This window comes from Gekko japonicus, unplaced genomic scaffold (genome assembly GCF_001447785.1).
Source record: "Gekko japonicus isolate JY-2015 unplaced genomic scaffold, Gekko_japonicus_V1.1 scaffold743, whole genome shotgun sequence".
In the NCBI taxonomy this organism is placed as follows: domain Eukaryota; kingdom Metazoa; phylum Chordata; class Lepidosauria; order Squamata; family Gekkonidae; genus Gekko; species Gekko japonicus.
Genome location: NW_015167560.1, coordinates 474,922 through 495,405, shown reverse-complemented (window position 1 = coordinate 495,405; position 20,484 = coordinate 474,922). Strand labels below are relative to the sequence as shown.

At 42.9% G+C, this 20,484-nt stretch overlaps 1 protein-coding gene across 1 annotated transcript in view; it reads left to right on the top strand.

The window, feature by feature from the left end:
- TTN (titin) overlaps window positions 1-20,484 on the top strand; it is a 343,112-nt gene that overhangs the window by 246,085 nt on the left and 76,543 nt on the right. Inside the window, 25 exon segments of the mRNA XM_015413748.1 lie at window positions 501-800; window positions 894-1,196; window positions 1,291-1,665; window positions 1,761-2,063; window positions 3,941-4,240; window positions 4,335-4,631; window positions 4,729-5,010; window positions 5,091-5,384; window positions 7,577-7,876; window positions 8,711-9,019; window positions 9,119-9,309; window positions 10,312-10,741; window positions 11,120-11,428; window positions 12,894-13,042; window positions 13,133-13,165; window positions 13,291-13,420; window positions 13,517-13,816; window positions 13,906-14,223; window positions 14,732-15,028; window positions 15,131-15,430; window positions 16,774-17,088; window positions 17,188-17,336; window positions 19,598-19,748; window positions 19,838-20,119; window positions 20,428-20,484. Of these exon segments, the coding sequence (XP_015269234.1) occupies window positions 501-800; window positions 894-1,196; window positions 1,291-1,665; window positions 1,761-2,063; window positions 3,941-4,240; window positions 4,335-4,631; window positions 4,729-5,010; window positions 5,091-5,384; window positions 7,577-7,876; window positions 8,711-9,019; window positions 9,119-9,309; window positions 10,312-10,741; window positions 11,120-11,428; window positions 12,894-13,042; window positions 13,133-13,165; window positions 13,291-13,420; window positions 13,517-13,816; window positions 13,906-14,223; window positions 14,732-15,028; window positions 15,131-15,430; window positions 16,774-17,088; window positions 17,188-17,336; window positions 19,598-19,748; window positions 19,838-20,119; window positions 20,428-20,484 (6,474 nt within the window).

The following is a 20,484-nucleotide window of genomic DNA, read 5'->3' as shown; positions in this document are numbered from 1 at the left end:
AGTGGCAAGGTTTTCATTCCTTGGCTACTTGATAGATACATAACCAATGACAATATCTGTAATGGATATCCCAGTGGCAGTAATAACAAACTAATAATTTAATTGTGGAAGTTGTTATCAGCCAGTGTTTTTGGAACTGACAATTTTATACACATTGCCAGTTTATTGTTCAAGTAATTTATGCACACATAGACAAGACTATATGAAACTTGTGATCAGAGTTTCACTCATGGAATAATTCTTTGCTACCTTTCCTTTCGTGCTGCAGCATTCTGCGCATGCACTCTTGAATGGGGTGGGATGCACCATAGTGGCGAGGAGTGCAAAGGGGGGGAACTGGTGGAAGTCTACTAGCTCCCCAAGTAGCACAGGTGGAATGCTATTTCACTTGTACAAAAAGGGGTTGGTTGCAATCCAATATTTCTATTAAAACAGTTTAGCAGGCTTCTCGTTGCTTGCTTAGTTAAATGCTATGTGCTTCTATACTGCTATTCAAATAGGCCTGCCTGGACCATGCAAAAACATTAAGGCAAGTGAGGTGACTAAGAGCTCATGCAAAATTACGTGGGAACCACCTGAATTTGATGGCAATACTCCCATATTGCATTATGTGCTGGAACGGAGAGAAGCTGGTAGAAGAACATATACACCAGTGATGTCCGGTGAGAACAAGCTGGCCTGGAACGTAAAGGACCTTATACCAAATGGTGAATACTACTTCCGTGTTAAAGCTGTCAATAAAATCGGAGGAGGTGAATACCTTGAACTGAGAAACCCGGTGATTGCAGAAGATCCAAAGCGTAAGTTTTCATGTCACTAGGCAAACTCAGAGTGGTCAGTAGCTTCTCCATGCCTTCTATTTATGTGCTGTCCTTTTAATTTTCAACATACAGAGCGTCCAGACCCACCCGTTGACCCTGAGGTTCACAATCCAACATCTAAGTCAGTAACGTTGACATGGAAGCCACCATTGTATGATGGAGGATGCAAAATTATGGGCTATGTTCTAGAGAAGATTGCTAAGGGAGATGACAAGTGGGAGAGATGCAATGACTTTTTGGTTCCTGTGTTGACCTACACTGTGAAAGGTCTTGACGAAGGCAAAGAATACCAGTTCCGTGTCCGTGCAGAGAATGCTGCAGGTGTCAGTGAACCTTCTCGGGCTACTCCTCCGGTGAAAACCGTGGATCCCACTGGTATGTTTTCCTTATTTTTTCTCTCCCGCCAATGAGTTTTTAATAAGTGTTGCTATAATTTCAAATGCAACATTACTCTATTTTGTAATTACAGAGGCTCCAAAAGTCTACCTCAGCGCTAGTCTACAAGGTGGTCTTGAGGTGAAGCAAGGTTCTGATATTCCACTTGAAGCACATGTTTCTGGGTCACCATATCCAGCTATCAGCTGGTTATGGAATGATGAGATTATTAAACCAGAAGAAATTAAGAAGAGAGTCACCAAAGTTACTAGGAAGAAGAAAGGTGAAGTTGAAGAAGATGTGCCTTTCCACTTGTCCCTGACAGAACGTTTGACTATTGACAACAGCAAACAAGGGGTGTCTTTCATATCAGTTCGGGACTCGCTCCGAGCAGACCATGGCACCTATACGATTCACGTTCAAAATGATCATGGTGTTGCAAAAGCTTCCTGTGAAGTCAACGTGTTAGGTACGAGTAAAGACGTGAGGTATCTTTTTCCTTCAAAATCTTAGATCTGAGATGTTCAAAGCAGTGCTCATTGTTCTTTTAAATTTTAAATACAGATGTTCCTGGACCACCAGTCGACTTAGTTTTCGAAGAAGTTAGGAAAACCTCCATTAGTTGCAAGTGGGAACCTCCTCTTGATGATGGCGGAAGCGAAATATTGAACTATGTCCTGGAAAGGAAAGACAACTCAAAAGCTGAAATTGGCTGGGTTACCATCACTTCGACACTGAGGCACTGCAAATATATTGTGCCGAAACTGATTGAAGGGAAAGAATACCTCTTCCGTGTGAAAGCCGAGAACCGAGTAGGGGTTGGACCGCCGTGTGTTTCAAAACCTGTTGTAGCTCAAGATCCATTCAGTAAGTGTTGTTCTACATATAAACTTACACTCATGTACAGCTTTAATTTGGTGTGAGAGCCAGTTTGGTGTAGTGGTTAAGTGCGTGGACCAGGTGGATTCTCCGCTCCTCCACTTCCAGCTCCTGGATGACCTTGGGCAAGCCATAGTGCTATCAGAGCTGTTCTCTCAGGAGCAGTTCTTGAGAGAGCTCTCTCAGCCCCACCTCCCTCACAGGGTGTCTGTTGTGGGGAGGGGAAGGGAAAGGAGATTGTATGCCACTCTGAGACTCCTTTGGGTAGTGAAGGGCGGGGTATAAATCCAATCTCCTCCTCCTCCTCCTCCTCTTCTTCTTTTTCTTCTTCTTCTTCATTTTAAAACTATAATTCTATAAATTAATCCAATTTTTAAAAATCCTTTAGAAAAGATGCAGTGGGGCAGCTAGAACTCATTGTTAAATGTGAGTGCAGCATGCTCAATAACACAATGGCTAGACCAGATGTTAAATGCAAATTGGGTTGAGGGGGGTGGGAGGGAGCAATCCGGGAGGGACATCACAGTGTGACTTCCCCAATGTGATGTCATCCGTGATGTCATCACACCAGGGACAACTCACGGCAATGCTCTGGTTTAAAAGCAAAAACTCTATGCGACATCCCCCACCAGCCTGCTGGCCAGCACCGGGCAGAAGTCAAGTAAATCGGGATCCCTGGCTGGACCAGGGGTCTGGCAACCCTAGACCACCCTCATGTGAAGGGGGAAGTGACCCCCAGAGCATGTGTGCAGCCATGACAGAGGCTTCACTGTTCTTTCCTATCCACCCAGTGTGCTTCTGCAGCAGAAGGGGGCTGTGGTGGGGGGTGTTTGTCTTAATGCTGTTCCACATGTCTACCTAGGAGACAGACATGGAACCAGCAGTAAGAGAAACAGCTCACCTCCCACAGCCCTCCTCTGCTTGCAAAAGTGCACACGGTGAAAGGGGGGAAAGGATGAAGCCTCTCTTGCCACTGCATGTGTGCTCAGGAGCCCGTTTCCTACACACATACACACACACACACTCATGGTATTTTGAAGGTGAATGCAGTCAAACACTAAAAGCAACTTAAGCTGGGGTTTCCCCAACCTAACTCGTGCTTAACATCTCATCTAATCAGACCCTTAGTCCATCAAACCCAAACGGCTGTAAGATTTGCCACATCAAGCTTGTATGTTGTGTCGTCTCCTATCTCCTTCGGCCACCTCGGACAAGGTATTTGTTTGAAGTAGATGGGAACTGTACCCTTCATATGTGAGTATGTTGAGTTAGAAAGATCTTAATAGGCTAACAGTGCAATTGTAAGCTAACAGTGCAATTCTAAACAGTGTTACGCTCTTCAAATTCAGTTGAAGTCTATGGATTTAGAAAGGGGTTAGGATTGCCCTGCAAGATGGATTTTGAAAGTGCCCCACTGGTGCAAATAAATTGATGCATACAAAGCGGAAAGAGAAAAGTGATTCATACTTCCTGTGTCTGTGTCCATGTCTATGTTTCCCGCTTCTGCTCTATACCAATGGCAAGCATGGTAAAGTCTTAAACAGGCAAAATATTGGCATGTAATGAACTATGTTACACTGCGCCCATGCTTCCTGAGATCCAAACTATACATTATACAAGAGTTCCATGATCTGATCTCCTAACATTGTTTTCAGTTTCTGCATGGAGGCTCCTAACTGGATTGCCCCAGAGGCACTGGGGTGTTTGTGTTCAACCCTTTTATGACATTTTTTTTCTGTGTAAATGCATCACAACCACTGCCCCATCGCTTGTTCCACTGGGGAAAGCACAAAGATAACATGGTGCATACAGTTTAGAATGATCTGCTAAAAATTTACCCCCCTCCTCTCTCTTTTAAAAAATAGATCCTCCGGATGCACCTGATAAACCTGAAGTGGTTGAACCCAGCAGCAACAGTATGTTGGTTAAATGGAATGAACCCAAAGACAATGGTAGTCCCATTTTGGGATACTGGATTGAAAAACGTGAAATCAACGGAACTCACTGGGCTCGTGTGAATAAAGAACATGTGAATGCCTTGGAAACAAGAGTTGATGGACTTTTGGAAGGGCTAACTTATATTTTCAGAGTTTGTGCCGAAAATGCAGCTGGCCCCGGCAAATTCAGCCCCCCGTCAGATCCTAAAACTGCACAAGACCCAATATGTAAGTTTAATTGGCAGTGTTGTCAATGAGTGTGACTAGGGTAGTTTTAAAAATCTATTAATTTTTATTTACATGTTTCTTTTTCTTCTTTAAGCGCCTCCTGGTCCACCTGTTCCAAGAGTTCTTGACACAAGTTCAACATCTATTGATCTAGAATGGGATCCTCCACTATACAATGGAGGTAGTGACATCACTGGATACTTTGTCTACAAGCAACTGGTGGGCACCAATGAATGGTCGCGCTGCATGGACAAGGCTATTAAGGTCCGAAGTTATATAGTTAAAGGAATTAGGGAAGGTGCTGATTACAGACTTCGTGTTACTGCCGTAAACATCGCTGGGGAAGGACCTCCTGGACAAACGGAACCTGTCACAGTTTCAGAACCTCAAGGTACGGAGATAATGTAAAATTTAAAGTGAAGCCTGATGTGAAATAGATCACAGGATCATAAACTTGATTAAGATCTCTCTCTTTTTTTTGTATACAGAGCCTCCCACTGTTGAACTGGATATTTCTGTCAGAGCAGGTATTCAGATACTGGCAGGTCAAACTCGCATTGCTGCTATAGTCACCTGAAGCCCTGCACCTACAATCGTCTGGACTTTAGAGGATGGGGAAATTGACAAAGAACGGGTCATGATTGAAAATGTCGGCACCTCATCTGAATTGATTATCAAGAACGCACTCAGAAAAGATCATGGAAGATACGTGATCACTGCAACAAATGACAGTGGTTCTAAATTTGCTGCAACTAGGGCAGAAATATTCGGTAAGAAGTACTACAAGCAGCAAAATGAATAGAAAAGATATTTGTGCTTTTTATGTATGCGTCACGGCTTCTTTTTTCAGATGTTCCTGGACCAGTGACTGACCTACACCCTGTAGTGGTGAATAGGAAAATGTGTCTACTTAATTGGGATGATCCCAAAGATGATGGAGGAAGTGATCTGACGGGCTTCCTCGTGGAAAGAAAAGATGCCAAGATGCACACATGGCGACTGGCTGTCGACACAGACAGATCGAAGTGTGATATCACGGGCCTTGTTGAAGGACAAGAATACAAGTTCCGTGTATTCGCCAAGAACAAGTTTGGCCCTGGTCCACCTGTTGAACTGGGACCTATCGTTGCTGTTGACCCCAAAGGTAAAGTTGTTTTCTTGATATGAAACGATTTTGGAGAGAGGATCTTTCTGCCACCTTGTGTGCCCTACGTACGACAGAAAGCAGGATATAGTTCTCCTACATGAACATCACTGATTCCCAGTGCCTGATATCCACAAGCCAGCACTGTGATTGTCATGGTTGCTAGTGGTCTTAAGGACTAAGGTCAGACACAGCACAGGTGGCATGGCCCAAAGAGACAGGAGGAAAAAGTAAGTTCAGGTACAAAGTAGTATTATACTGAACCTTGATGTATCTTCAGAAAGGTAGTCATGTTGCTCTGCTGTAGAAGAGGAAGACTTGATTCTAGTAGCGCCTTAAAGACCAGCAAGATTTCTAGGTTATAAGCTTTCTTTCTTCTTTTTTGTATTTGTGTGTGTGTGTGCGTGCGTGCATGCACGCGTACATGCCTGGAAGTCATGGCTGACTTCTGGTGACACCTACTGGGGGTTTGGACGTTTTTCAGAGAGGTGGCTTGATATTTGCCTGCCTCTGCGTCCCGAGCCCTGGTATTCCTTGGAGGTCTCCCTTCCGATTACTTTCCAGGGTTGGCCCTGCTTAGCTTCCGAGATCTGATGAGATCGGGCTTGCCTGGGCTACCCAGGTCAGGGCTAGCTTCCAAGAGTTTGACTCTTGAAAGCTTCATGCAAAAGAGAAGGATGAGACGGCAACTGCAGCAGCACGCTGTACAAGGCCCAAGGGATGTCCAGGTCTCTTAAATCAGCGGTGTCAAACATAAGGCCCGGGGGCTGGAACCGGCCCATCCAGGGCTCTTATCCGGCCTGCAAGCATCTAGTAAAAGGGAGGGAACAGGAGACTGCTCAGGGGGAAGTGAGTGGAGCCAATCTGATTGTGGCTTCAGCATGGGGGAACAACCTTGTCTGCAGCAGTCAAGCAGTGTGGGAGCATCTGCCCAGTGTTGCACTGCTGGCTCTCCAGCCTGCCCATATGGGTTTTCCTTTGCACCCCCCATGGGGCCTTGCAACTTGGAGCTCTCCAGCTGCTATCCTTTATATTAAGTTTATATCTCCAGTACCTGGCATTACATTGTATGGCACACATTGCCCGGCCCGACAAAGTGACATTTGTGTCAGATCTGGCCCTCATAACAAATGAGTCCGACATCTCTGTTTTAAATGATCCGACGTTTCAAATGGACATATTGTACATAAGGTTATGAAGGCCTAGACCTGCATGACTATAAGGAGGGTGTCGTGGCCACGAGGAATCAGAATGTGCGGATAATTGACAATGGAGGCTGCAAACGGTTATCGTGCAAGTAGAGGCAAAGATTGACTGTTGAAACAATGCTTCTCATTTTGCAGAGAATGAACATGCAGGGCTATTTTTGAGCAGGAACGCACAGGAACGGAGTTCTGGCTGGCTCCCAAGTTGGCCACACCCAGCAGGAACTCATTAGCATAATAGGCCATACCCAACAGCAGAAACTCATTAGGATTGGATACATTAGGGGGGTGTGGCCTAACATGCAAAGGAGTTCCTGCTACAAAAAAACCCTGGGTTTTGACAACAAACAAGGTAAACAGAATAAGAAGCAAAAGGTGGGTGTGGCTGGATGACCACACTTCTGGTAACATGGGGGTGCGGCCTATTATGCTAATGAGCTGTGCTGTCAGGGGTGTGGCCTAATATGCTAATGGGTTTCTGCTGTTGGGTGTGGCCTATTTTGCTAATGAGTTCCTGCTGGGCTTTTTCTACAAAAAGAGCCCTGTAACATGTAATATTCCTTTTGTTTTATGAGAGCCCTAAAAATCGATGTTAGAATTCATATAGAATGTAATATAAGTTGTATGATTTTATATTGATTGACAGTTTTAATGGAATTTTAATGTATTTTTATATATGTTGTTAGCCGCCCTGAGCCTTAGCACAATACTTTGCGATCGAGGTGGATATTTCATGTTAAGAGCTGAAGAAACAGGGGGTCATTAAAAATCTGCGGGGTGTTTTCTGGCGGGGGACTGCACTTTTTGATTAACTTATCGCTGCATGCCCTGAGCCTCTTGGATAGGGTAGGGTTTAAAAACCCATATAAATGAAATGATGGTTTGGTATTATTGCCTTCTTCACCTGTGCAATTGCTGAATGATCAGGAAAAAAAGTAATTGTCAAGGAGTGTTTATGTCACTTAAAGGCCTTTCTCATCACAACAGGTCCTCCGACATCACCTGAAAGATTCATGTACACTGAGAGAACGAAATCGAGTGTTACCCTTGACTGGAAGCCTCCCCGCAACGATGGGGGCAGCCCCATCATTGGCTACATTGTTGACAAAAGAAGACATGACTCACCCGATTTCGAAAGAGTCAATAAGAGACTCTGCCCCAAGACATCACTTGTTGTTGAAGATCTTGCTGAGCTGCATATGTATGAGTTCCGTGTCAAGGCCGTCAATGAGATTGGAGAAAGTGAACCTTCCCTGCCACTCAATGTAGTTATCCAGGATGATGAAGGTGAGGGGCTGTTAACAGAAAGGCATCCAATTATCTTTCTGTAACACTGGCAGTTAGCAGTAGAAAAGAGCAGGAAGTCCAGTAGTACCTTAAAAACTAACATAATATGTGGCAGGGTATGAGCTTTCATGAGTCACAGCTCAGTTCTTCAGCTACAGCTAGGAGGGGAGTCCATCAGTCCTATTTATTGGAAAGTAGAGTGATTTCAGATGCCGAATGACATTAGCAGGCAAATGACAACAGCAGGTGAATGACAATAGCAGGCGTGATTGGATTTAGGTGCAATATGCAGAGGGGTAATATTCACAAGGTCGATGGATTTCCATTCTGAATGGTTCTGTACGGTTAAATGTGGTGCCTTCCATGAAGATAGCTCAAGATGGGTAGCCGTGTTGATCTGTCCATAGCAGCAGAAAAGAGCAAGAGTCCAGTAGCACCTTAAAGACTAACAAAATATGTGGCAGCCTTTGAGCTCTCATGAGTCATAAGAACATAAGAGACGCCAATGTTGGATCAGGCCAAAGGCCCATCCAGCCCAACACTCTGTGTCACACAGTGGCCAGAAATACCAAGTGCCATCAGGAGATCCACCAGTGGGGCCAGGACATTAGAAGCCCTCCCACTGTTGACCCCCCCCCAAGCACCAAGAAGACAGATCATCACTTGTCCCAGAGTCCCTATCAATACCTTGTGGCTAATAGCCACTGATGGACCTCTGCTCACGTCTTCAGATACAGAGTCACTGCTCACTTCTTCAGATACAGCTAGATTAGATTATACTGCCTTTTTGACAGTGAATCGTTAATTGCTTCTCTACTGATTTTTCTTTTTCAGAGCCTCCCACGGTGACATTACGTCTGTCTGTTAGGGGAGATACCATCAAAGTAATGGCAGGGCAGCCAGTTAACATGCCAGCAGACGTGACAGGTCTTCCAATGCCAAAGATTGAATGGTCGAAAAATGAGGTTGTTATCGATAAAACGTCAGATGCGCTTAAAATAACCAAAAAGGAGGTATCTAGGACTGAGGCAAAAACGGAACTCAGCTTACCTGTGGCAGGTAGAGGTGATAGAGGCACTTACACTGTTACAGCTTCCAATCGTCTTGGCACAGCATTCCGCAACGTTCATCTTGAAGTATATGGTGAGTCTGCGGCTTACTTTATAAATGACAGCAGGAGTTAGCTGTTTCGGTTTGTTTTTGCTTCGATCCTCACGTTACGTTGAAATTGTTTTTATTTAGATCGTCCTTCTCCTCCAAGAAACCTTGTGGTTTCTGACATCAAAGCGGAATCTTGCCAACTGACCTGGGATGCTCCGCTTGATAATGGCGGCAGCGAAATTACTCACTACATTATTGAGAAACGTGATGCAAGCAGGAAGAAATCTGACTGGGAGGAAGTATCCAGCACTGTTGTTGACAGGCGATTTGGGGTAAAGTTTCCATGCTTTCCCCCCTACTAGCTTAAAATTGCATGATCTTTCAATGAATAATTGTTGGTTAGTTAGTTAGTTGTACCTCACATTTCTCCCCAGTGGGGACCGAAAGCAGCTTACAACATTATTCTCCCCACCCCTATATTTTATTGCCACAGCAACAAGCCCATATAATGGACTGAGGGAATGACTGGCCCAAGGCCACCCTGCAAGCTTCCATGACAGAGAGGGGAGTCAAACCTGGGTCTCCCAGATCGTAGTCTGACTTTCTAACCACTATGTCACCAAACAATAGCATTAATTATCCAAAGGCATGCAATTAGATTACTGCAATGTATTGTATGTGGGGCTGCCCTTGATGACTGTCCTGAAGCTACAGTAGGTACAGAATACTGCAGTCAGAGTGGGCCGTGAGTAAAGTGGGCTGTGAGTAAAGTGGAGTGGGCCGTGAGTAAAGTGGGTCATAGGAACCCTATCACTTGTTCCATCTACACTGGCTTCCAATTTGCTTCTAAGCTCAATTCAGAGTTCTAGTATTGACCTTTAAAGCCTTGTACGGCCTGGGAGCAACATACCTTAATGACCGCCTTCTCCCGTACAAACCTTCCCATTCCTTCTGGTCATTCTTGGAGCTTCTATTTTGGTTGCCCCCACTATCTGAAGCTGGACGGGTGGTGACCCGAGAAAGGGCCTTCTCCGTCATGGCACCAAGACTTTGGAACTCCCTCCCCAAGCAGATTCGTCTGTCTCCCTCTATTAGACTTTTTTGTTTCATCTGGCATATCCCCAATGCCAGTTATTGGCCCTCCTTCTAGTGTTGTTTGTTTATGTGTTTTTAATTGAATTATTGTGGGAAAGAACAGTGTTTGAGCTGCACTGTTAATTGCTTAAATTGTTTAAATGTTTTCTATGTTTCCCGCCTTGTGGACCTTGATCAGGGGGGGATTCAAATTTGAAACTGATTATTTCAGCGTAATTCATTTTTGTTTTGTTTTACAGGTCTATAAACTTATCACAAATGGTGAATATCAATTTAGAGTTAGGGCTGTAAACAAATATGGAACAAGCGATGAGTGTCTTTCAGAGAAAGTGGTCATCAAGGATCCGTATGGCCTTCCTGGACCACCTGGAAAACCAAAGTTCACAGACGTTACCAGGTCATCAATGGTGGTGACGTGGACACCTCCCCTGGACAATGGCGGTGCCCCAATTACTGGCTATTGGCTGGAGAAGAAAGAAGAAGGAGGTGTCTATTGGTCACGTGTCAGCAGGGCTCCAGTAACAAAGCCAGCAGTGAAAGGACTGGAATTCACTGTACTGCGTTTGATTGAAGGTGTTAAATACCAATTCAGAGCGATGGCAATAAATATTGCAGGAATCGGTCCTCCCAGTGAGCCATCAGACCTTGTTGAAGCAGCAGATCCCGTCTGTAAGTAATATAAACTTTATGGATGGTGAATAACTCAATGAATAACTCAAGAGGTAGAATGTGCCACTTTTACTTAATATGTTTTAGCCTCCTTCCAGGAGGGATCCTGTGATTTCAGCAGAAGCTCAGCATTTGGGTTTCAATATTTACAGTTTTGCATTGCAAAAGTAAATATCGTCATACTCTATAGCAAGTCTTCTTTGGTCTGTGGCATATTGTTAACAATATAAAAGACATATGACTATAAGTTTTTTATTTACTTCGGTGCAGAAGGCCCATGCAAGAGCACCATACACGCATTAGAATGCTTATGGAATGTTGTAGTGGGGTGGTGAGGGCAAAACACTGAGGTTGAAATGTTTTACATTTACTCCTTAGTTCCTCCTGGAGCACCATCATGTCCAGATGTCACAGACAGAACCAAGTCAACAATCTCTCTCGCGTGGAAACCTCCACAGAAAGATGGTGGCAGCCCGATTAAAGGATACATTGTTGAAATGCAAGAAGAAGGTAGTACAGATTGGAAGAGTGTGAATGAACCAGACAAGCTGTTCCCCACCTGTGAATGTGTTGTACCTAACCTAAAGGAACTCAGGAAATACCGATTCCGAGTAAAGGCTGTGAATGCTGCTGGGGAATCCGAGCCAAGTCTTGCAACTTCCGAAATCCCATGCAAGGAAATTCAAGGTGAGGACTCTTGGAATGAGAATTGGCACTTAACTGTAACATTCTTTTCACTAGAATATACACACGTGAAGAGATCAAAGGGTGAAAAGACTGAAATGCAGAAGTCACAGGCCACCACATGAGTACTGTATAGTACAGAGCGGTCTTTATTCATTGGGGACATATAATTAGTCTGATGGCGCAATTGTCACAATAAGCAGAGCCAAAGAACTAGATAATCTAGTGTCCTGGCCCCACTGCTGGACCTCCTGATGGCACCTGGTATTTTTGGCCACTGTGTGACAGAGTGTTGGTCTAGATGGCCATTGGCCTGATCCAACATTGGCTTCTCTTATGTTCTTATAATTTAGCAGAGATGAAAGAAGGAACTATCAGCATCTGGTATCTTTGAGCACACAGTAAAGTGTGAAGTATAAGTGTTCTAGAATAGATCTGCACTGTCACTTTTGTCACTCGTTTTTCCCTATTGCTTTGGGTGTGCCCCCCCCCACTTTTCCATATGTGTTTTGCTCCCTCTGGGACTATTAGAGAAAGCAAAACACATTGGGGGAGGGAACCCCTGAAGCAATAGGGACAGACGAGTGACAAACATGACAGTGCGGAAGTGGCCTTAAAATGGGAGATAGCAGTAAAAAAACAACAGAGTCCAGTAGCACCTTAAAGGCTAACAAAATTTGTGGCAGGGTAGGAGCTTTCGTGAGTCACTGCTCACTTCTTCAGGTATCTTCAGGTATCTGAAGAAGTGAGCAGTGACTCACGAAAGCTCATACCCTGCCACAAATGTTGTTAGTCTTTAAGGTGGTACTGGACTCTTCCTCTTTTCTCCTGTTCTAGAGGGAAATTAGATTGGAAACTGTTTATACAATTTAATTGATGTATTACCTCTTGTGTTTTGTGGCCTCTAGCCTGCAGTAACTTAAAACGAGGCCTTTTCCAATCTGTTTTGCCTGTCAGCAGTAAGACCTGACATGGCTAGGTCTTAAAATCATGACTTGAAAGTCTTTTTTTTTTCCTTCCTCTTAATTTTTTTAAATTTATTTTGCAAATAAATTTACAAGCTGGCCTGGTGAAAAGTGTTTGCTCACTGTTATGTGCCATTAGGGTGGTCCTGGTAAATGGTATTACTTGAGTTGTCCTGTGTTCTTGGTTTTTTTCGATTTTGCTTTTGGATCCACACTGCTGTAAATATCTAAATCTGTACAAACAGTTATCATGACTGGAGTTGGAATGCCAAGGCTAGTGATACAGAGACAGTCTAGGTCTCTAGAAGAAAGTGCAACTTTAGCAATACATAAAAAATAATACTCGCTTGTGAATTACGGTACTTCTCTTGTGACAGGATTATTGTAGGAATATGCTGCTGCTATTGAGATACTTTTGCATATCTCCATGAAAACAGTGCACAGTTTAGAGGAGTGATGTGATCAACTGGTTGAATTCTGATTTTATTGTTTATGCCTTGCAGAGGAGCCAGAAATCTTTCTTGATATTGGAGCACAAGACTTCCTGTCTTGCCGTTCCGGCACACCCATCAGAATTCCAGCAGTTATCAAGGGCCGCCCAGTCCCCAAAACATCCTGGGAGTTTGAAGGCGAAGCAAAGAAAGCCGTAAAGGTCAGTTAAAAAGCAATTGCTTATTTGAAATCTCTTACCTAATTTCATTTCAGTAGCTCTTATATTTACTTTTTTCTCCTTTGTTTAAAGGATGCAGTTCATAACGTACCTGAAGATGCTACGGTAATCAATAGCTTATATTTTGATTCATTTGTTTTAGCACTGCCATCTTTTTGAAATTGATTTTCAAGAGATTTTAAAAACATATTTATATCTGAATAAGTTTATTTTTAATTTCCTACATGCAGGTGGAATCAACCGACACTACTTCGGTAGTTAATATCCCTGTATGCAACAGAGGTCACTCTGGGAAATACAGTATTACAGCAAAGAACAAAGCAGGACAGAAAACTCTAAATGTCCGAGTGAATGTCCTTGGTAAGACATGTGAATCTTAAATTTGAAACATTTAATTCTATTAAAATTATGATGTAAACTTAGCTGTGTAATAACTATTTCATGTTGTTTGAACAGATGTTCCCGGACCACCAAAGGACCTGAAGGTGAGCGATATAACAAGAGGCAGCTGTAAACTCTCATGGAAAATGCCAGACAATGATGGTGGAGACAGAATCAAAAACTATATCATTGAGAAAAGAACAGTTGAAGGGAAAGCTTGGACGAAAGTTAATCCAAACTGTGGGGGCACATCGACTGTCATTCCTGACCTCATAGCAGGACAACAATATTTCTTCCGTGTACGAGCAGAGAATCGCTTTGGCGTTGGACCCCCAGCAGATACCATTCAGAGGACCACAGCAAGGGATCCAATCCGTGAGTTAAATCCAAGTAAAACATATGGGTTGACTAATGATACTAAAAATATTCAGTGATACTTATTCTGTTTTACTTACTTTTTAAAGAACCTCCCGATCCACCTATCAAACTCAAGATAGGTATTGTGACTAAGAGCACAGTAAGCTTGTCATGGAAACCTCCCAAGAATGATGGTGGCGCTCCTGTGACGCATTATAATATTGAATGCCTTACCTGGGATCGTACTGGTGAAGGAAAAGAAACCTGGCGACAGTGCAACAGACGTGATGTGGAAGAAACAAAGTTTACAGTAGAAGATCTCAAAGAAGGTGGAGAATATGAATTCAGAGTGAAAGCAGTCAATGAAGCAGGTCCAAGCAGACCATCAGCTACTGTTGGGCCAATCATTGTCAAAGATCAGACGTGTAAGTACTGCAAAAATATTGGGTTGGATCCAGTGATCTGTCAGCAGAAGGTGCTGGCAGTTATGGATCTTCCTCACTTTCCCCTTTCCCCTGCAACCACTTCTGGCCCCAGAAAAGTTGATTCCCAGGGTCATGGGACCTGCATGGAGTAATAGCTGTGTAGGTTGATAGCAAGGTGGGGGAAGGGGGCTAAATTACCCATCCTACCTCTATCATCAACAGAACTGCCTCTTCCATCAACAAAACTTCACTGATGAAAGAGGCAAGAGGGAGCAATTCTGCTTGCTCCCCCCCCACCCCAGACTGCAGCCAACTAGCCCTGTGCAGATGTATAGGGGTCCCAGGACCCTGGGAATCACTTTCCCAGGGTCAGAAAGGATTGCTGGATCCTGGTATGAGTGGATTGCTGGATCTAACCCATTGCATTTCAGAATATAGTTTACAACATTTAGACGGCTGTAAGTTTTTTAGAGGCACCATAATGTTTTGTTTTCCAAAAAATATGTAGGTCCTCCAGCCATTGAGCTCAAAGAGTTTATGGAGGTAGAAGAAGGAACAGATGTTAACATTATTGCCAAAATAAAGGGTGTGCCCTTCCCAACGCTGACATGGCATAAAGCTTCTCCGAAGAAGCCTGATGAGAAATCACCAGTGCTATATGATCAGCACGTCAACAAGATTGTGAGTGAAGACTCTTGCACTTTACTGATACAGCAGTCTCGCCGAAAGGATACAGGCTTGTTCACAATAACAGCTGTCAATAATTTTGGAGCAGATTCAAAGGAGATGAGATTGAATGTCCTCGGTAAGTACTAGCAGCTCTTAGCTTTGGGAACCCAATTTTTAAATATTTTAGATCATTCTATATTTTTACTTCAATTAATATTTTGTAACATATATTTTTCAGGTCGCCCTGGACCACCAGAAGGGCCCATTAAATTTGAATCCATTTCAGCTGATAAGATGACATTGTCTTGGCTCCCTCCTAAAGACGACGGTGGCTCTAAGATAACCAACTATGTTATTGAAAAACGAGAAGCAAACAGGAAGTCCTGGGTCCATGTGACCAATGAACCTAAGGAATGCATCTTCACTGTACCCAAACTGCTGGAAGGCCATGAATACATCTTCCGCATTATGGCACAGAATAAATATGGCACTGGGGAACCACTTGATAGCGAACCTGAAACAGCAAGAAATCTTTTCAGTACGTGTGTAATTGTTTCAAATGTCAGTTGTTCTTGGGGAATGTCAACAGGCACTGCAGGTAGTGAGACACTTGGGTGAGTGGGTGGGAAGGGGCCCCCAGGAATCACAGGCCAGTCCTTACTCCTTGTGCAGAGAACTAGCCCAGTCCCACTGCTGGAACAGTAGGAGCCATAGCCACATGACAAAAGTTGGCATACGGTGCGGGATTCCTGCAAAAAGGGATTTTCAAGATAAAAAGGAGTACCTTAGCACAAGAATGTAAAAAATATTGCACCAAAAACGACATGCAGCGTGGGAGTAGGAAGGCTTCACAGAGGCAAGCAATACAAAGACGAACAACCCTGCCCTACTTACTTCACATAAGGTGCTGCTGTAGTGATTGTTGCAAAATTATTGTGCATCACAAAATCTGCACCAAAGGAAAGGATTAGGCTGCATGCTAAATTGTACTGAAAGACTGGAAAATACATTGCTAAGGTTACTTTCACACACACTGAACAATGCACATTCAATCCACTTCCAATGCACTTTGCAACAGGATTTTACTGTGCAAAATGGGGAAATCCACTTGAAAACGGTTGCTAAAGTGCATTGAAAAGTGGATTGGAAGTACACTATTCAGCATGTGTGAAAATGCCCTCAGAGGCTGCAGTCACACAGGTATTTTGTGGTGCTATAGTAGTGTTACCTGAGCAGAATAAACGGGCCACATCAGATGAGAACATCTGCCTCCCTTGGCGCAGACATTGGCAACCCATGCTGTTATGCAATGGAAATGGTATAAACAGATACCGGGGAAAGTCCGGTATTGATGGGTTGTTTGGGGTTCCCTCTGGGTTTTCCACCATCTGAACTCTCCTGCAGCAAAAGGAACCTGGAAGGGATGTCTGAACCTGCAGATCCATTTCCACCACTGGGGTGTGGGGGTTTTTTTTAGTTTTTACCTATATGTGCATTGAATGCACATGTGCAAGAGCACGTATGCATGCACATAAGCACATATGTGCGCACATGGGTGCATATACACCCATCTGCATTTTAAAAAATGACCAGGCAGCACACTCCGTGGTGCTACAGTAATGTGGATGCTTGACCACGGGATGGACACATGGGTAACCCACAGAAGGGTGTGCTGTCTGCATGATATACCCCATGACACTTTAAACCGGTACAATTAGAGGCACTACCATACCACACCAAGTTGCCAGTGTGGCTGCAGCCAGAGAATGCACAGTAGAACAGAATGGGTTATACAATTAAACAGTCGAGTTTATACAAATAAACAATAGGAAGTGCAGTTTTCAGTAGTTTGCCTAACACTTTTGTGTACCTTTTTCCTAGCTGTTCCTGGAATTTGTGACAAGCCAACTGTCAGCAGTGTCACACATGACTCAATGACTGTCAATTGGGAGGAGCCAGAATATGATGGAGGGTCGCCTGTGACAGGTTATTGGCTGGAGCGCAAAGAAACTACTGGAAAGAGGTGGACAAGAGTTAATCGGGATCCTGTTAAACCAATGACATTGGGAGTTTCTTACAAAGTGACTGGTCTCATTGAAGGTTCAGATTATCAATTCCGTGTATATGCTATTAATGCAGCTGGTGTTGGGCCACCAAGCATGCCCTCTGATCCAATAACTGCAAGAGACCCTATTGGTAAATATTTCAGATTTATTATTTTTTTTAATGTGAAAACATCCAAGTAAAAAGGAAACAATATACTTATGCCAAAATGGTGTGGTGATGTTTTTTCAGCTCCTCCTGGTCCTCCATTTCCGAAAGTTACAGATTGGACCAAATCATCTGTTGATCTTGAATGGGCTCCACCAGCAAAAGATGGCGGTTCTAAAATTACTGGTTACATTGTTGAATATAAAGAGGAAGGGAAGGAAGAATGGGAGAAGGTAGGCGAAACTGAGCTTTTTTATTTGACACATCATGCTAAAGGGGAAAAAATGTTGATTGGATACAGTGAAGAGGTAATTAATTAGTTTTCACCAAATCACTGTATCCAACAAGAGACAGACCAGGCGGCATGATATGTTGAAGAGGAAGAAGATTAAACTAGATTTGAGAGAGTTCACATTATGTTCTTGCCCTAGGTCCTAGTGCTGCTAACTACTATAATATATCTTCTTGTAGAAATATTAATAAAACAAATGATTTTATCCAGCTTCAGGGGTTAGTAAAAATAAGTATTTGTAGTTTCACAGTTACTGTTTATATTGGGCGTTAACTTTCAAAAACATCATTTCAAGCACAATTCATCTCATTGTCTAGAGTGGGTTTGCAATTCAGAAACATTGGGTACTTATGTACCATGGAAATATGTGAGCTTAAGTTTTTCAGATGATGTTCCTTTATTAAAAAAATTTCTCAAAAAGGTGGGATACAGAAGGGAAAAAGGGGTAGGGGAGAATATAGATTCATCAAGTTTATCAAATATGATGAGTTGTTACATACAACAAGTAAAATCACATGTATTATCAAATGTATTACATATTTCAAATAATGGCGCAAACTGTAAAACATCAATATTACAGAATTTTGAGATAAATTCTCTCTTTAAAAGAATAAACAAGAGCTTTTCTAAAATTAGTGATAATCTATTAACAGTAATAGACTGTTAATAGACTGCAGCCATGAAATTAAAAGACGCCTGCTCCTTGGGAGGAAAGCGATGGCAAACCTAGACAGCATAATAAAAAGTAGAGACATCACCCTGCCAACAAAAGTCTGTATGGTCAAAGCAATGGTATTCCCAGTAGTAATGTATGGCTGAAAGAGCTGGACTATAAGGAAGGCCGAGCGCCGAAGAATAGATTCTTTTGAATTATGGTGCTGGAGAAGACTCTTGAGAGTCCCTTGGACTGCAAGGAGATCAAATCAGTCAATCTTAAAAGAAATCAACCCTGACTGTTCCCTGGAAGGCCAGATACTGAAGCTGAAGCTCAAATACTTTGGCCACCAAATGAGAAAGGAGCACTCACTGGAGAAGACCATGATGCTGGGAAAGATTGAAGGTCAAAGAAGAAGAGAATGGCAAAGGATGAGGTGGTTAGACAGTGTTATCAATGCAATAAACATAAAATTAAGCAAACTTCGGAGCACGACGGAAGACAGGAGGGCCTGGTGTGATGTGGTCCATGAGGTCACGAAGAGTCGGACTCAACTGTGCAACTGAACAAAAACAACAATTAACAGTAAAAGAGATTACATCTTTAACGAACAAACTTCATCAGATGATGTTCCTTGACACATTTCAAATAACAAAATTTGTACACAATAGTTTTTTAAATACAAAACATAAGAACTCCCCATATGTCCCCATGTGCCAAATAATATGGTCCTTGTGTTGCCACCTACTGGCTTTTCTTCCAATTGTGATAACCCACCTGGCATCAACTGCAGCCTACACTTTTCTATAGTAGCTTTCACCCAAAGAAGGTGCAGGTGGGGGGCACTGTCTCTAGAAATTGTTCACAGGCCATTTTATTAATTAGGGCTTTTACTAGCGTGTATAGCACAGACATTTGGGAGGGGAGGGGAGTATTGGGGTTTTAATATATTTTGTAAGATTAAATACAGGGTATAAATATTTTAATATAAATATGTAAATAAGATTCTTCCCTTACTTCTGCTTCCTTACCTGGAGATACAAGCCCTGTCCCCATGTTAAAGTGAACATATATACAATCTATGTACAGTGTATACTTGAATGTTCTTTGTATGTGCATTGAGTAATTCTCATGTTACAGTCAATTCATGTGCACCTGAACATATGATACAAACCCCATATTTTTCCAGGTAACAGTCCCCAGTTTCATTCATAAAGTGAATATGCATTTGTTCTTTCTTACAAACAGGTGTATGTACATACAGACAGGAAGTATGTGTGTTCACTTCAACATGTGAAAAGGGCTGTAGTGGCTACACAACTACCTAACTGACATAAAATTAGTTTTATCAAAGTCAAACAGAGCCACCTCTCATATTTTATTGTTTGATAGATTGTTCTTCCAGTGATTCTCATTCACTTTCACAACTCCATCCATATGTGTTCCAAGCACTGAACCCTCCTGTATTTCTCTGTAATAGGCCATTAGGACATCCAGCCTTTGGTTTACTTCATTTGTTGACTCATAATGTCTTTTTTTCCTTGCAGGCAAAAGATAAAGAAATAAGAGGAACCAAGTTCGTTATAGCGGGATTAAAAGAAGGAGCCTTCTACAGATTTAGAGTGAGAGCGGTCAATGCAGCTGGTATCGGAGAGCCTGGGGAAGTTACTGAAGTCATTGAAATAAAGGATAGAATAGGTATCCTTCAGACAAAATACATATATGGTGTGTATATACAAGAGTGAAAGAATGGGAAAGTATATAAAAGCCATTCTTTATTTCCATAGTTGCTCCTGACCTTCAGCTGGATGCTCATGTGAAAGACCGAATTGTCGTTCATGCCGGTGGCGTGATCCGTATCATAGCTTACGTCTCAGGAAAGCCACCTCCAACTATATCCTGGAGTAGGGATGACAGAGCTCTCCCACCAGAGGCTACTATTGAGGAAACTGCTATTAGTTCTTCCATGGTCATAAAGAACTGCAAAAGAAGTCACCAGGGTGTCTACACCCTTCTTGCCAAAAATGCAGGTGGAGAAAGAAAGAAGACTATTATTGTTGATGTGCTAGGTAAGCCATAAGATTTGAATATGTATGATAGGCATGGTTGCCAGTGTCAGCAGCAGGAGAATCATAAACACCATTATGTCACTTCTCGGAAAAACTTGAAGTGATGTCATGCTTGTCTAGGAATCACGAGAAACTCTGTGGTTTTTCCTGGAAGTGATGAGACACTGTTACTGTCAGAGCCCAGACACTGTCCCTGCCTCCCCCCCCCCCGACTCCCACTGCTGACAGCCCCTGGCTGACAACCTAAGGAGGAACAAGAATGAATTAAAATTTAAACATTTAATACATACTTTACTTTTCCATTATAGATGTGCCTGGCCCAGTTAGCGTTCCATTCCTTACTGAAAACCTGACCAGCGACTCTT